The 17429-nt window shown below is 37.1% G+C and overlaps 1 protein-coding gene across 2 annotated transcripts in view; it reads left to right on the top strand.

The window, feature by feature from the left end:
- Positions 1-17429, top strand: part of ETFA (electron transfer flavoprotein subunit alpha) — a 78445-nt gene that overhangs the window by 15461 nt on the left and 45555 nt on the right. For both annotated transcript variants that reach the window (XM_047862785.1, XM_047862787.1), the window contains exons 2-8: positions 795-941; positions 3890-3971; positions 4076-4158; positions 9622-9721; positions 11744-11854; positions 12735-12836; positions 13175-13243. In XM_047862785.1, coding sequence (XP_047718741.1) covers positions 795-941; positions 3890-3971; positions 4076-4158; positions 9622-9721; positions 11744-11854; positions 12735-12836; positions 13175-13243 — 694 coding nt within the window. The remainder of the gene's footprint in view (positions 1-794; positions 942-3889; positions 3972-4075; positions 4159-9621; positions 9722-11743; positions 11855-12734; positions 12837-13174; positions 13244-17429) is intronic.

Raw genomic sequence — 17429 nt, 5'->3', positions numbered from 1 at the left:
CTCCAGCAGTTTGGATCGCTTCATTAACTGAAAAACTGTCTAATAATTGTATGTAACAGTTTTTATTTCCCTTAAAATCTTTGAGCACAGTGAGCATTCTTATTCATTTTTGTGTTCCTGGTGTTTGAATTTATTCCAGATGACCATGAGCTTGATCTCTTGATAGTCCACAGTAGATATAAGTGGATACTGGTTGGTTCCAAGATGCTATCTGCAAGCTTCTTTTTTGAGTTCAGAAGCATGTTCAAGCAGTTGAAACCTGAGCAGAATTACTGTGTAGCATTTAAAGACATTACATTATTAGTTATTTGGGTATTGAATGCATTTTACGTGAAGCAATAGAAATCAACTTTAGTAAGTGTTCTAACCCATTATTTCTAGATATACTGTATCTTTAGGAGTTTGCTGCAAGTGAGTGTAATTGGTAGTAGTTTGATTCCTGGTTTGATAATTAATCGGTACAACTTAAGAATTTTAAATTTAGATGTATTTAGCAGTTTCTCACTGAACATACAGTATTGAGAAACATATATTAATGGGAAAGTTGTTTTGAAATAATTAAATTTTTCTAACAGTAGAATACAAATGCATTTTCTGTTTTAATTAAGAATATTAGTAATAGAATGATAGACACAAATAGCTTAATTTTTGCCATTGAGCAAGTATTTTATGAATATATTTATAGAACTGAGTTTTGTGTACAGTTTTCTTTGAGGCACACATACTTAATAATTAGAATTTTGAAAACCCTATTTGCATTACAATATTCTTTTTCACCTTTTTTTTCCTTTTAGGCCTCATTGTTACGATTTCAGAGTACCCTGGTGATAGCCGAGCATGCAAATGATACTCTAGCACCCGTTACATTAAATACCATCACTGCAGCCAAACGTCTTGGAGGTGAAGTGTCTTGCTTAGTAGCTGGAACCAAATGTGACAAGGTGAGAAATTTTTAAGGTCAACCATAGCAAATATAATCTCCATCAAGAGACAGGGAAAGATGGCAACAGAGAATTATGCTGAAGACTGTAACCCAAACTGGGCTCTAATCCTCATTAAATGGCCAATGTCACAATCATTACTACGTGTGAAAAAGGAACTAAAAGGTTTGCTCACTAAGCATTTTGTCTTTTGAAATGAGGTAAAATACTTGATTTAGTTCTCCTGGCACCATCATATGCCATCAGGTACCAAGTAGAATGATAATATTTGAGTCCCCTTAGAGGTTAATAGCCGATCTCTTTTTTGTATTGATGAATATACTAGCTAATTGCTTTTAATTCCTGAAAGTGGGAAATCTGGACAAAGTATCATAGGTGTTAATTTTTAATTGGTATAAGAATTCAGATGGAACTACTATGCTTTTCAAACTGTAGCTCTGACTAAAAGATGTTTTTAGTTTTTGTTGTTGTTGAAATAAGATAATAGCTTTGTAAACTAACCCCTGGAAAGGTACTGTAACAGGGTTTGCTGGCTCTGTACCACTGGGCAGCTGTGTAGTTGAAATCATGCTTCACTTAAGTTGAGCCACCAATTCACTCCCATCCTGTATAGAAGTTACCAAGTGTGCAGTTGGGGACTTGGACCTCAGAGGAAGAAATCTGGAAAAAGCATGTTTCTTTTTAGAGGATTTAATTTATTTTTTTTATTAAATGACATTGATGAAGAGCATGTAATATAGTGCAGGCTCAGAATACTACTGTCACTTTTGTCTAATTTCTTACATGAAATTAGTATCTTGAAAGAATGTATCCTTGCGGGTTTAAGGTTAAGTTGTGTGGATTACTTTGCCTAAATCCTGCTAACAACTGTTGAATCTTATTTATTTGATAGTGACCACAATGTATGATAAAATGGCTAAGCTGTCTTTTTTGGTTGCCCTGTATTCATTCATTCATTCATTCATTCATTCATTCACTCGTTTATTTTTTTAATTTAATTTTATTTTTATTTATTAAAAAAAATTTTTTTTTCAACGTTTATTTATTTTTGGGACAGAGAGAGACAGAGCATGAACGGGGGAGGGTCAGAGAGAGAGGGAGACACAGAATCGGAAACAGGCTCCAGGCTCTGAGCCATCAGCCCAGAGCCCGACGCGGGGCTCGAACTCACGGACCGCGAGATCGTGACCTGGCTGAAGTCGGACGCTTAACCGACTGCGCCACCCAGGCGCCCCTCGTTTATTTTTTTTATAGAGAGCGCAAACTGGGGAGAGGGACTGGGAGACGGGAAAGAATCTTAAGCAGGCTCCACGCTCAGTGCGGACCCCGGAGCCTGATGCAGGGCTCAATCCCATGACCCTGGGATTATGACCTGCACTGAAATCAAGAGTTGGATGCTCAACTGACTGAGCCACTCAGACACCCCACCCTGCTTTTAGATATACAAGTTCTGGGTTTGATTCTTTGGCTGTGATTTTAAATAATTATTCTAATATTATTTTTTAAATATTTGAAATGCTATTTTATTTGTACTATTTTGAGAAAAAGCAGAAATAATCTTCTCTTTAGTTACATTCTTATTGTTTTGTCACATTCTAATCTGAAAGAAAAATAATCAGTATCTGCATAAAGAGACTCCATTAACGGCTAGGCAGATTTCTGTTTTTTGTAGCTATCTATCAAAAGCAGTAAGTGATTCTTCTGTGTAGTGCCAGAAGTTTTTGCTGGTAAAAAAGATAATTTTGATAGTACAAGATAGTCTGCCAGTGATCTGCCAGTGAATTCTTGGTTCAGCAGAGGTACTCTTGCAAACTTGAAAACAGTGAATATTGTTGCAATCTTAACCTTCCATTGATGGGGACAAGAGGAATAGCTCTTTATGCCTACTCATCAGTGAATCAGTAAACAAGAAGACAAGACCATAATATGATTGTTATGTCTCTGCTAAAGCAGAAATCAGTCTTGGCTGTAATTAGATAATTAAAAGGGGGAATTCTAATTATCTTCTATATATAAGAAATCTGAGTGGTTAAAATTTTATGCTTTCCCAGAATTTAATTATGATTCCACACAGGAAAAATGAGGAAATAAAATAAAAATTATTTAGCTTCATCATAGATAAATAGATGTAGGTGGGCAGGAGCTCAGTAGTTGACAATGGACTATTATATAAGACTTCTTCTATTGCCTAGATTCACTAATTTTAACAGCAGAAATTATTATCAAATAAAGTACAGTGTCCTGTAAACAAATGTGGTTAAGTCCTGTTCTTTACCTCTAGGAAACCCTGAGTCTGAAATATATTGGCTGTGTTATTACTGTATGTGTCAGACCGAGAACCTAAGCACTGCCTCATTTTCACCATATCTAAAATGATGAATTTACACTTACATTGAGTGAAAGGTAAAGGGCACAATCTACAATTAAATTTGAATAGAGAGCTGTGCTGATTTTGGCTTACCAGATAATACTTATTCAAAGTAAGAATTTTTATTTAAGGTCAGTTGGTAGTAAGATCAGTTGGCCTAACTTTTGTTTTTGTTTTTGTTTTTTGTTAAAGGGTTTTCTTTTTTCCCCCTAAGTTGCCCTTTCTCTATTAAAAAAAATTTTTTTTTTTTACTGTTTATTTTTGAGAGAGAGAGAGCAAGTGAGTGCAGGGGAGAGGTAGAGAGTGAGGGAGACACAGAATCCAAAACAGGCTCCAGGCTCTGAGCTGTCAGCATAGAGCCTGACGCAGGGCTCGAATTCATAGACTGCGAGATCATGACCTGAGCCAAGGTCGGATGCTTAACCGACTGAGCCACCCAGATGCCCCTAGTCGCCCTTTTTCTAATAAGAACAATTTCTATAGTTGACCCTTAAGATTTTATGCTCTGTTGGTATTTGTAGTGGTGGCTCTATTTGTATCTTTCTGTTAGATGGATAATTAAAAACTCTTTTAATTATAGGTGGCACAGGATCTCTGCAAAGTAGCAGGTGTAGCAAAAGTTCTGATTGCTCAGCATGATGCATACAAAGGCCTCCTTCCAGGTGAGATTTTTCCATTGGAAAAAAGTACAATGTCTAAATTATACTTGAATATAAGAATATGAAAACATTATGAAGTGTATTTATCAAATGTGTTTAATTCTTAGAGGAACTGACACCGTTAATTTTGGCAACTCAGAAGCAGTTCAGTTACACACACATCTGTGCTGGAGCATCTGCCTTTGGAAAGGTGAGAAGATTGAGAATGTGGAATCTGATGTCATTATTTGGAAGGGTTATTAGATTTCATTGTGCTTGAAATGTACAACAGACTGTGTTTAGGTAGCTAATCCTGGCTTTCTGAATTAATATGGTAATAGTTTTGCTAAAATGTATTCTTTTAAGACTTTGTTACAATTTCTATAAAAATGCCACCTCCACCTTTTCAAATTTTGTCATAGAGACAACTCTGTGCTTTCAAGATTTTGTCATAATTTGTTAGAATGCTACTTCCAGAGTTTCAAATTTTGTCATGGACAAAACTCTAGGATATTTTTTAAAATTATTTTTCTTTAAAAACAATGTTGAACTGTCTCTGTGTGTGTGTGAATGTCATTGTAGTCGTAACCGATCTTAAGCAATGGTTTATTTGGGTGGCTGATAGATATTTACAAAGGCCAAATTCTGTCTACTTGGGGGATTTGGTAATGGCTGTGTGGTAGTTGAAAAAATCCTTAGGGTAAAGAAAGCTATAATCTGATCATGTGCATTGTGATATGTCTGAAGAAAGAATGTGCTGTCGGGCAGTTAGTTATCTGCATGAAGTTTTAAAAAAGGGGGAAACTAAGTGGGAGCCCAAGAGAATTTGTCAGTGGGTTGTTCTTGCTCTCTCTGTGGCCATGGGTATTCTAGCTCCCTTTTATCCCATTCTTAATAAGCTGCTGTTTTTAGTTTTTGTTTTACTTTTAAAGATTATAAATTAGTTGTACACAAATACATTTTTATTATAGAGGGTGCCTGTAGTACTGAGCAGTATGCAGAGCAGAGCAAAGTATCAAAGTCTCCCTTTCTTCCCAACTCCCTCTTCCCGCTTCAGAGGTACAGGTGTTAACAATTGTACGTTCTTTTAGTCCTGCTGCTATGGATTTTGAAATTGTACAAATTTTTTCTTTTACTCCTAAGATAATATAACATGAATTATTTTGAGACTGGTGGCTTTTACTTAAGAATGGGTCCTGAAAATATTTGCTCATGTCTGTCTCATTTTTTTGTGGCTGCATAATATTCAATATTTAGCTAAGGATGGACAGTTAGGTTGCTTCTAATTTTTTGCATTTATAAGCCTTACTGTAAATAAATGTCCCTGTACATACATCTTTGTATACATGTGCTGCTATTTATTTAGAATAGAGCTTAGAAGTGAAATAGCTGGGTCAAAGACTGTGTGCTTTTAAAATTTTGACATATATTGCTAAATTGCTGTCTTAAGAGGATGTCTTGCCAGCACTTGGTATTATACATTTTAACATTTTCCCCCAATCTTATGGGTGAAAAATTATATTTTGTAACTTTTGCATTTCTCTGATAGTAAGATCAAACATCTTTTCATATAGTTATTGGTTGTTTTTATTTCCTTTTTGAACTGTCTTGATTTGACTTTTTTTTCTTTTACTATCATAATTTTGGTGTAATTGATTTTAAAGTTTATTTATTTTGAGAGAGAGAAAGAGAAAGCAGAGGAGGGGCAGAGAGAGAGAGAATTCCAAGCAGGCTCCACACCACCAGAGCAGAGCCCAACATGGGGCTCGAACCCATGAACCGTGAGATCATGACCTGAGCCGAAATCAAGAGTTGGACGCTTAACTGCCTGAGCCACCCAGGCGCCCCTGTTGTAATTGATTTTAAAATATTAGTTTGAGGAATAAGATATAATCTCTTATATCAAATAACCATGTTGAGTGATTAACAGTGAGCTCCCAACATACTGATCTTGTTTCTTGTGAAATGAATAGTGTTTGTGAATATTAATCTGTGGTATAGTATTGCTTCTAGGCATGAATCACTGCAAACCATGTAGAGAACTTGCAGAATAACTCATGTAAATTGGTGTAGTTTGTTTTTAACCTCTAGAATTATCAATTTGAACTCACTAATTTTTTTCTTTTAAGGTTAACAGAATTTCTAGGCAGTAACAATGTTCCACCTACAATGTAAACACAAGTTTAACAATTATTCTTTTATTAGGTTATCACATTGCAGACTATCATACATTTTTCAGGGTTTTTTTTTTTATAGAGTTTAGTGATTGATAGGTAAGATGAGTCCACAGACATATATGACCTTGGGCTAGTCATTTTACCTTCCTGACGTCTGTTTTTCTTGTACGTAAAATGGTGTAGTTTGATCAAGTGATGTCTAAGATCTATCAAGTAGAGATGTTAAAAAAAAAAGAATGGGTTTCCTCTGTGGTAGGTTGCCCTTTCTCTGGAAAAGATTAAGTCAGGATTGACATCTCACCACTGTTACAGATGAGCATTGAAGTAAAAGATCTTTGTGGACCATTCTATCTGAGGATTTTGATTTGGTACTAGATGATTTAAACAGATTTCATGAGTCTTGAGTTTCTGTGTTGACGGTTCATCTAAAATATTGTTAAACCAAAAGCAGGGCATTCGTTGCATCTAATTAGCTAGATTTTAATAGTCTGAGCTTAATTGTGGTGTTGCGACATATGAGAGTTTTGAGAACAAGGGTCACAAAATAGTAGCTGGTGCTGTATAGCCTCTGAATGGGTTTGGAATGAAAAAGAGTCCACAATGAAAAAGATGAAGCTGAGCAGTCTGCTCTGTAATAGTCCTTTACCAACTGTGGTTTGAGATTGCATACTTCATACTGGTATGCTAGAATTTAAAAATCTGTCATCCTTTTGTACATGAAAAAACACTGACAGTTGTTTCATCTCTTTCCCTGAAATCATGTGGTCAAGCCTGTTTGGACAGTGTAGAGATAGATCTGTTTACATCTACCCTGTCAGGACATTTAAATGAAAGATCAGATCTGGAGAAACATAAAACCTTTAAGCACCATGATACATGTTTTTTCAAGATGTGCTAAATAAAACAGGGATAAGAAGGTACAAAAGGTATTAAAATGCAAGCAATTTAGAAAGTTTAAAACTGTAAAAAGAGATACAGTCTGCATAGCCTAACATTTGTAATAGAATTTGTTCAACCAGATAACAGTATTCCAATAGTATTTCCTTGAACAGTTAAAGAAGGTGATTTCTTTTTTTTTTTTTTTAATTTTTTTAAATTTATTTTTGAGACAGAGAGAGACAGAGCGTGAGCAGGGGAGGGGCAGAGAGAGAGGGAGACACAGAATCCGAAGCAGGCTCCAGGCTCCGAGCTGTCAGCACAGAGCCTGACTCGGGGCTTGAACTCACGAACCGTGAGATCATGACCTGAGCCGAAGTCGGCTGCTTAACCGACTGAGCTACCCAGGTGCCCCAAGAAGGTGATTTCAAGAAGAGTTACTTACTGAAGCAGGCTTTAAATATTGTCAAACTTGATTTATTTTAAAAGTAGGCATCTTCTAAACTTATTTACCAAGTTAGAAGTATATTTAATGGCATTTTAATTGTTTTCCCAAATGCTTCATTTTCTAAGAGATCTTAATTTTTCTAATTGTGGTTTTATAAACTGTGGTACTTTTCAGTGGCTCTTCTGTCATGGTTGAAGGAGAACTGCTATGTAATGAAGGTAAAAATAAACTGAAAGTTAGAAAATCTTTCCTGTTGGGAGATATGACAGGAGGAAAATTGACTCAGGCTGTCAACCCTTGTTAGCATCAATATATATAGAACTGCTTGCTTATCAGATGTAGGGTAGGGACCCAAGAGGAATAGAAGACACAAAACCTCTACCCTGGGGGTGCTTCTGAGTTTAGTCGTGAATCATTATAGTATGTATATTAAAATTATTTTAAAACTAACCACATGTTAGTGCCAATTAAGTAGTGTAATTTTACATGCAAGTGGGTAATCCCAGGAGAATTCTTAGAGAACAAAGACGGTTTGGGGATGGAATTGAGAGAAAGTTGAATACTGTTATAGTGAGAGTTTGCCTCCTGGAGATGGTTTCATGTACCAAGTTCAGGAGATGCCCTGGAATAAGCTCTGTGTAGAAAGCAGTGTAGAATTCAGCTTTCTATTTGTGTGATAAAAGCAGCGCTTCACTTTTTTCATTACACTTAGATGATGTTATCATCTAAGAAAACCTTTGAGTCTAGAAAGTATGGACATTCAGTCTTCACTAACTAACTCTGTTTTAGAGCCCTAGAGTCATAGAATTTTAGACTAGAAGCTAGGAATTACCTTCCTGTTATTTGTGAGGTGACGTAACTGAGACTTTGGGGAAATCGTGGCTTTCCCAGTGATCCCTGCTAGTGAGGGCAAAGTTATCACACATATCTATTCCAGAGATGTTCTGTGCATATACAAGGAAAAGAATATACATTACTTTTGTTGCTTCTGTACATATTATACAGCTGTGCTTCACCTTTCTCGTATGGTTACATAGGATTCCATTATACGGATGAGCTATAATTTATAAACCTATCCCTTGTTGATGGGTATTTAGGTGAGTTTTGATCTTTTTTATTGCAATATTGATTTTTAAAAAGGTGAAAATGTCTGCTTTGATACTTTTTCTTTCATATACGTTAAATATATACATGTCTAATCTTTTTCAGTATTTGAGAATTTTATTAGTCCTCTAAATATTTTTCTATCTTATCTAAATTAAGTAATCCACAAGGGTCACACTTTGTGAGTAATGTTCATTAAAGTGAATATCATATCTTACAATTCAACTTACTGAGTTAAGGTGGTTTATTACTGTAAAACTCATAAAACTCTTAATGTAGTTACAGTAATGGTAGACTCTTACTTAATCTTTTTTTTAATATGAAATTTATTGTCAAATTGGTTTCCATACAACACCCAGTGCTCATCCCAACAGGTGCCCTCCTCAATGCCCATCACCCACTTGCCCCTCCCTCCCACCCCTCCATCAACCTTCAGTTTATTCTCAGTTTTTAAGTCTCTTATGGTTTGGCTCCCTCCCTCTCTAACTTTTTTTTTCTCTTCCCCTTCCCCATGGTCTTCTGTTAAATTTCTCAGGATCCACATAAGAGTTAAAACATATGGTATCTGTCTTTCTCTGTATGACTTATTTCACTTAGCATAACACTCTCCAGTTCCATCCACATTGCTACAAAAGGCCATATTTCATTCTTTCTCCTTGCCAAGTAGTATTCCATTGTGTATATAAACTACAATTTCTTTATCCATTCATCAGTTGATGGACATTTAGGCTCTTTCCATAATTTGGCTATTGTTGAAAGTGCTGCTGTAAACATTGGGGCACAAGTGCCCCTATGCATCAGCACTCCTGTATCCCTTGGATAAATTCCTAGCAGTGCTATTCCTGGGTCACAGGGTAGATCTATTTTTAATTTTTTGAGGAAGACTCTTACTTAAAGACTATCCAAAAAGTTGTACTTGAAGTTGTAGTATGTCTAAAGATGCATATGAAATATAAAATACTTGAATTAAAACTTCTACAGAATATGCATTTAGAGAATGTTATTGTTGATAGTTGATAGCCATCCATAAGTATGTATGTGTGTAATTCACTGCTTATTTTGCTTTTAGAACCTTTTGCCCAGAATAGCAGCCAAACTTGATGTTGCTCCAATTTCTGATATCATTGCAATCAAATCACCTGACACATTTGTGAGAACTATTTATGCAGGTGAGTACCCAAGTAAAGTAATTAATCAACATAATAACTTTTGGTGAATTTTAAAAGCAGAAATTAATTTGAAGATAGGATTTTATTTATTTATTTATTTATTTATTTATTTATTTATTTGATTTTTTAAAAATATAATTTATTGGGGCGCCTGGGTGGCGCAGTCGGTTAAGCGTCCGACTTCAGCCAGGTCACGATCTCGCAGTCCTGGAGTTCGAGCCCCGCGTCAGGCTCTGGGCTGATGGCTCAGAGCCTGGAGCCTGTTTCCGATTCTGTGTCTCCCTCTCTCTCTGCCCCTCCCCCGTTCATGCTCTGTCTCTCTCTGTCCCAAAAATAAATAAACGTTGAAAAAAAAAAAATTTAAAAAAAAAAAAAAAAATATAATTTATTGTTCAATTGGTTTCCATACAACACCCAGTGCTCATCCCAACAAGTGCCCTGGTCAATGCCCATCACCCACTTGCCCCCTCCCCTACCCCCCATCAACCCTCAGTTTGTTATCTGTATTTAAGAGTCTTTTATGGTTTGCTTCCCTCCCTCTCTGTTTGTAACTTTTTTCCCCCTTCCCCTCCCCCATGGTCTTCTGTTAAGTTTCTCAAGATCCGCATATGAGTGAAAACGTACGGTATCTGTCTTTCTCTGACTGACTTATTTCACTTAGCATAATACCCTCCAGTTCCATCCATGTTGCTGCAAATGGCCATATTTCATTCTTTCTCATTGTCAAGTAGTAGTCCATTGTATATATAAACCACGTCTTCTTTATCCATTCATCAGTTGATGGACATTTAGGTTCTTACCATACTTTGGCTATTGTTGAAAGTGCTGCTATAAACATTGGGGTACATGTGCCCCTATGCATCAGCACTCTTGTATCCCTTGGGTAAATTCCCAGCAGTGTTATTGCTGGGTCATAGGGTAGTTCTATTTTTAATTTTTTAAGGAACTTCCACACTGTTTTCCAGAATGGTTGCACCAGTTTGCATTCCCACCAAGAGTGCAAGAGGGTTCCTGTTTCTCCACATCCTCTCCAGCATGAAGATAGGATTTAAAACAAGCCATACCTTTGCTTTAAATGGACCACCTTAAAGGTTTCTGAGAAAAACCTTAATCTTAGAATTGATACTAGACCATGACATTTCATTCTGTTTGATAGATCCAGAGCACTTTTCTTTCTTGCCTGGTTATTCAGTTTACAGAGTGACGAGATTTTTCCAATCATCAATAAAGATTAGATTCACTGTTCAGTACATTTTGTAAGTGGCACCTGGAGAAGCAAAACTTTTCCATTTAAAAAAAAATAGTATTCTTAATCTTTGCTGCTTCTATTCCATTTCCATCTGCATTAAGAAATTCATTTCAGTGTCTCTTTCGTTGATTGATCTTCTAAGCACTCTGGTCTCTAGTGGGGCTAGAGAAAGCAATGAACTCTTTGTTCTTTCTGATTGAAGTTCTGTGTTTCAATTTAATGGTCAGTTCTCAAATTAGATCTTTCGTCTTTAGTAGTTTGAGGGGAAATATTGGTCAAGTTTAGGTCACTCTTACGTGATTGCTGATCCATAAGAAATGTCTTAAATTCTTTTAAAATCCTGGCATATCACACCTCTTGTTCTTTAATACCCTATCATATTTTCATTTGTTTTCCTCTCTTAGCATGCATAGTGGCTTCAGTCTTAAGTTGTTGCAGCTAATGTTGTTGAGTTACGGATTGTTTTTGGAGAAGGAAGCTTTTGTTTATATTTCTTTTAGGAAGACCATGCCTTATTAGGGTGGCTGCCTAGTCTATTCCAGTTCCTTACTTCCAGGCAGGTCAGAACTTGTCCTTCTTTTAAAAACATCCAAGGTTATACAAATATCCACTGATCAGTTTTTTCAGTGTTATGATCCTTTTCCCTGCACTTAGTAGAGGTAGAAAACAATTGGTCCACAGTTTCTTCCCTGTTTTCATGAAGTAAATTCTTAACCTCTAAGGAATACATGTCTTTCGTGAGTGTTTTTTTAAAAATAAATTGTGTATTTCAGGAAATGCTTTATGTACAGTGAAGTGTGATGAAAAAGTGAAGGTGTTTTCTGTCCGAGGAACATCTTTTGAAGCTGCAGCAACAAGTGGAGGTAGTGCCAGTTCAGAAAAGGGTGAGTGTTCATTTGAAGTTTGTATTTGTTTTGTTTCTTGTTTTTCTTTTAGTTCATGGATTATATTAGAGTGAGAGATGGCCTCTGGTTAGATTTCTAATACACAGTGTCTGAGAGCTCAGTCTAAGTAATATTCCCAAGCTTATACGAAAGTAATATGCCTTTTTCATATCAGTTTTGGTACTAGTATAGTTGTTTTTGTAGATCAGAGGGGTGAGAGAAAAGGTCCATTAAGATTAATCTGTTATGCTGATGTTAGGATTTTTTACTTTTCTCTCCATTTCCTATTATAGTACTTGAGAGGTTCAGTGTAATGGAAGGATGTAATTAAAAGTAAATGTTTAGGGGCGCTTGGGTGGCTCAGTCAGTTAGGCTTCCGACTTCAGCTCAGGTCATGATCTCACGGTTCATGGGTTCGAGCCCCGTGTTGGGCTTTGTGCTGACAGCTCAGAGGCTGGAGCCTGTTTCAGATTCTCTGTCTCCTTCTCTCTATGCTCCTCCCCTGTACACTCTGTGTCTCTGCCTCAAAAATAAATAAACATTAAAAAAAAATTAAAAAAAAGTAAATTTTTAGAGGGTGTTACTCTTTACTGCATACAGTATCTTATTTGAGCCCCATAAAGAGAGGGTCATTCCAGTTCTGTAGTAGACTCAGCGAAGTAAATGACTTTTCAAAAGTCGTGTAGCTGATAAGGTAAAAGCTAGAACCCAGTCCCTTTAATTCTTTCCAAAAATCCCAGAGAATGAAATGAACACAAAAAATTCACAGTAACTAACAAACTTCAATTTCATGGAATTAATTCTTTGTTTATCTTAAAAATTACTATTATTGAAATTTAACTCATGGTCATTGTTTTGTTATCTGTATCAATATATACAGCATCAAGTACTTCCCCAGTAGGGATATCAGAATGGCTTGACCAGAAATTAACAAAAAGTGATCGACCAGAGCTAACTGGGGCCAGAGTAGTGATATCTGGTGGTAAGTAGATTATTGTAATTTATTAATTTTAAAAGATACTTTGATTTTAAAATACTTTGATTTTATTAGTATTCATTTTAGAGGAGCATAGGGTTTTTTTTTTTTTCCAAATGTAACAAGTTGGTAAGTTGCAAGTATTATTCCCATTTTAGCAATTAAAATGAAATCATGAGCTTGATAACCCACTTTGGGCTCTTTATTGCACATCTGTATCTCTGGCACCAGGGGGAGCATGGCACAAGTCATCTCTGTAGCTGTATAGAATGGAGTTTGTGTATTCTTTATGGAATGGAGTTTAGGTTTAGTTAAATTTTTTTCCCCCATCTGTTTTCAACAAGGCCGGGGTTTGAAGAATGGAGAGAACTTTAAGTTGTTGTATGATTTGGCAGATCAACTACATGCTGCAGGTAAGGTTATTTTCTTTGGTAGAAAAATATTCTTTTTTTGTTGGATATATTTTTTCCTTATTATTTCATTTATACAGAGGTCATTCAAGGCTGCAAATTATTTTGCTTTCTCTGGTTTTGACTTTTCTCTCTGAAATGGTTTTTCTTAGTCTCCAAGTAGCATTCATTGTGGAGACGGTATCCTTATGCTTTTTAATTATTTATGTCACACTCTTATATTTGCCAAATCTTTGTATTTTTTCTATTAAAAAAATTTTTTTTTAATGTCAGCTTTAGTGTCTACTTCTGATTCAGGAATGTCCTTGTTTTTCTCTTTATTGGTAGTCTAATATAAACCTCTCCTAAAAATAGAAGTTAACATTATCTAAAAATTGTAGTTAACCAGGGGCGCCTGGGTGGCTCAGTAGTTTGAGAGTCCGAATTTGGCTCAGGTCATGATCTCGCAGTTTGTGGGTTTGGGTGCCACATCAGGCTCTGTGCTAACAGCATGGAGCCTGGAGCCTGCTTCAGATTCTGTGTTTCCCCTCTCTCTATCCTTCCCCTGCTCTCACTCTGTTTCTCTCTTTCTCAAAAATAAACATCTAAAAAAGAATTGTAGTTAACCATTTATAGAAAAGCTAGTACGTATTAAAAATGTACTGATCAGAGTGGAATGTCTTTTGAAAAGTCAGAAAATTGACAATATTTTAGTTTTTAATTATAGAACTATTACATGAATATATTCTTTTTTATAAAAAGTCTCCATTCTGTCTTTCCTTATTTAAGGGTTTTGTGTATAACTTTCTAGGTTTTCCCTATGCTTTTATATGAGTTTATATTTATATATGTACTCACAGAAACCGTAATGGCTTTGTCTGAATAAAGGCATGATATTGACTCTTTATGATCAGATGGTGTTATTTGAGGGTGTTTCATTCACTTATTCTTTAATTGAAGAAATATTTATTGAGTGTCTGCCATATGTCAGGCATGATTTTAGGAGCTAGGGAAATAACAGTGAGTAAAATAAGCAAAGTTATGTTTGTATTGGGTGAGACTGGACTTTGTATTAGGTTCCTGTGGCTGCTGTAACAAATTGCTGTAAACTTGGTGGCTTAAAACAACAGAAAATTGTGCTCTCACAGTTCTAGAGGCCAGAAGTGTGAAGTGTGTTGAAATGATGGTGTTGGCAGGACCACACTCTGGGAGCAATCTGTTCATTTCTGTGTCTAGAGGTTTCCCTGACATTTCTAGGCATGTGGCTGCATCACTCCAATCTCTGCCTCAGTCTTTATATCACCTTCTCCTCTGTGTATCTGTCCCACATCGCCTTCTGTATCTCTCTAATGAGGGATACATGTGAAGACATTTAGAGACTACCTAGATAATTCAGGGTAGGCACCCTCTCCTAAGATCCTTAACTTTATATCATATCTGCTGCCATGTTTGTTAATACTCACAGATTCTGGGGATTAGAAAGTGAATATATCTTTGGAGGGGCTGTTTTTCTGCCTACCACAGACACTAAACAAAATAAATTAGTAAATAGTATATTAAATTAAGGGTAGTAAACGCTATGAAAAGGATGAGGAGGAGGAGTTTGGAGAGGGAGGGTTTCAGTTTTAAATAAGGAGGTCAGAGGAAGCCTTAAGAAGGAGACATCTGAACAAAGGTTTGATGGATGTGAGGAAGCAAGCCATGAGATCTGAAAGAGAGAGTGTTTCAGGTAGAGGGACCAGTAAAGTAATAAAGGGCCTGACTAAGGCAGAAGCATGTCTGGTCTGTGTGATGAATAGTAGGGAGGCCAGTGTGGCTGGAATGGGAAGTGCAAAAAGGAAGAGTAGTTAAGAGACAAGATTGGGGGTAATAGACCAGATCATGCCTTTGTAAAGAGATTGTTTTTCTCTGGATGAAATGGGAAACCATTGAAAGATTTGAGAAGAGTCACATGATCTGTTTTGAGTCACATCTAGCTACAGTTTTGAGCACAGAGTATAGGGAAATAAGTGCATTAACAGGGAGATCAATTAGGCTGTTTTCAATCAGGTGAGAGACGTGTGGTTTGGATAAGGTTAGTAGCAATGGATGTGGGGAGAAATAGTTTTGGGATATATAGTTGAAGGTAAAGAACCACTGGGATTTCCTGACAGATTGGATATATATTATGAGAGAGAGGTTTTTTTTTAAATTTTTTGTTTACATTTATTTATTTTTGAGAGACAGTGAGACAAAGTAAGAGTGGGGGAGGGACAGAGAGAGACGGAGACACAGAATCTGAAGCAGGCTCCAGGTTCCGAGCTGTCAGCACAGAGCCTGATGCAGGGCTTGAACTCACAAACTGTGAGATCATGACCTCAGGTAAAGTCAGATGCCCAATCAACTATGCCACCCAGGAGCCCTGAGTACAGACAGCTCTTTAGAGAAATTTTGCTGTATAGGAGAACAGCAAAATGAACATTATTTGCGGGGGGGGGGGGAATGGGGCCAACAAGGGTGTTATAAAGAGGGGACAAATAATAGCATGCTTCTGTGCTGATGGGAATGCTCCAGTTGAGAGGGAAAAATTAATCATATAGCAGAGGGAGGGGAGAGTTGCTGCAGTGATGTCCTTAAGTAGGCCACAAAAAATATTGGTCACAGCTTCAAGTTTATGGGTGTATGTTAGTTGGAGCATGTGAAAGTTTGCTTGTGATTATTTCAGTTTTTTCAGTGAAATAAGAAGCAAGCTCATCAGCTGAGAGTGATGATGTTAAAGAGTATTGGAAGTTTAATGAGAGAAGGAAAACTATGAAATTATAGTTTAGGAAAGAGTGAGAGAATTAAGGCCTATTTATTTAAAGTAAAAGCCAGTTAGCACAGCTTGGTGTTGGTGTTTTTCTCCAGTTATGCTGAACTACAGGGGGACAGGTATGGAAAAGGTAAGGGAGGTTGTTTAATCAATTAACCAGAGATGGAGCTTTTTCCAGTTGGGTGTGATGATTTAAGAGGAAGGCAAGGAAATTGCAGGCGTATGCAACTAAGTGATTAGAGTCATTGATCGTAGAATTTAAGCTAGGGTAAAGAAGAGCAAACACAGTGGGAGAGAGGGACAGTGAATAGAAATGTAGATCCCAGTGAGGTCAGAGGATTGTTGGAGTTGGGTATGAAGTGAGTCAGCTGGAAAGAGTAGGTCACAGAGAGACATTGGAAATTGTCAGGGGATTGGTAATTGAAAGTTTGGGGGATATGACCATGGGTGTGGCTGAGGACAGAGATGACTGCAGGAGAGTTGTTTAAGGAACCAAGAAGCCAGGTATTAAAATCTTCGAGAATTAAGACTAGTATTGGAGAAAGTGACAATGACCCAGAAGCTAAAAATCATTGAGAAATGAAGGAGATTGACCTAGTGGTTGATAGATGACACAGCAATACGTGGGTGATTATGATGACATGAGATTCAAAGCTGAAGGCTTTTAAGGAGGAAGGAGGGAAAACTTTCTGAGGGTGTCAGTGAGGTGCCCGCCTATAGGCCCAGTGGTATGAAGTTGGTGGCAGATAACTCTGCTGGAGAGGATTGCAGGGGAATCATTGTCCTCAGGGAGCATCTAGACAAATAGGAAGATGGGTGAAGATTAGGAGGTATTTAGGGCATTATGGAGATTAGTGTGTGGATTATGAAGGATAACCTTTGAGTCTGGGGCTTGTTGTAGTGACCGATGCAAGTAAAGGGCAGGATGTGATCAGTCATCACTGATCTAGGTAGTGTTGTTGAGACTAAGCATTAGGAGGTAGTGAAGAGTACTATTTGTGACTTCCTCTTGTCCTCTGTAGATGAAGATGAAGAGGATCGGAGGGTCATTCAACCCCTACTGTGAGAGGGGTGACCTTATTCCCAAGTACAGGGCTCCTTATTGACTCCTGATGAAGGAGGATAGAAGGCTAGTTAACTTCTCATTTTTTTTTAGATAGCAGATATTGGTTAAAACTTATCTTGTGTTATACGTAACTTGTCTTTTTCTGATCATAGGAAATAATGATATAGTACCTTTCTTCAAAAGTTGTGAAGTTGTCAGGGTGCCTGGGTGGCTCGGTAGGTTGGGCGTCAGACTTCGGCTCAGGTCATGATCTTGAGGTTCACGAGTTCGAGCACCGCGTCGGGCTCTGTGCTGACAGCTCAGAGCCTGGAGCCTGCTTCGGATTCTGTGCCTCTCCCTCTCTCTCTGCCCCT

Source organism: Prionailurus viverrinus, chromosome B3 (assembly GCF_022837055.1).
Source record: "Prionailurus viverrinus isolate Anna chromosome B3, UM_Priviv_1.0, whole genome shotgun sequence".
NCBI classification, from domain to species: domain Eukaryota; kingdom Metazoa; phylum Chordata; class Mammalia; order Carnivora; family Felidae; genus Prionailurus; species Prionailurus viverrinus.
Note: the sequence above shows the minus strand (reverse complement) of the source record. Positions and strands in the feature narration are given on the sequence as shown.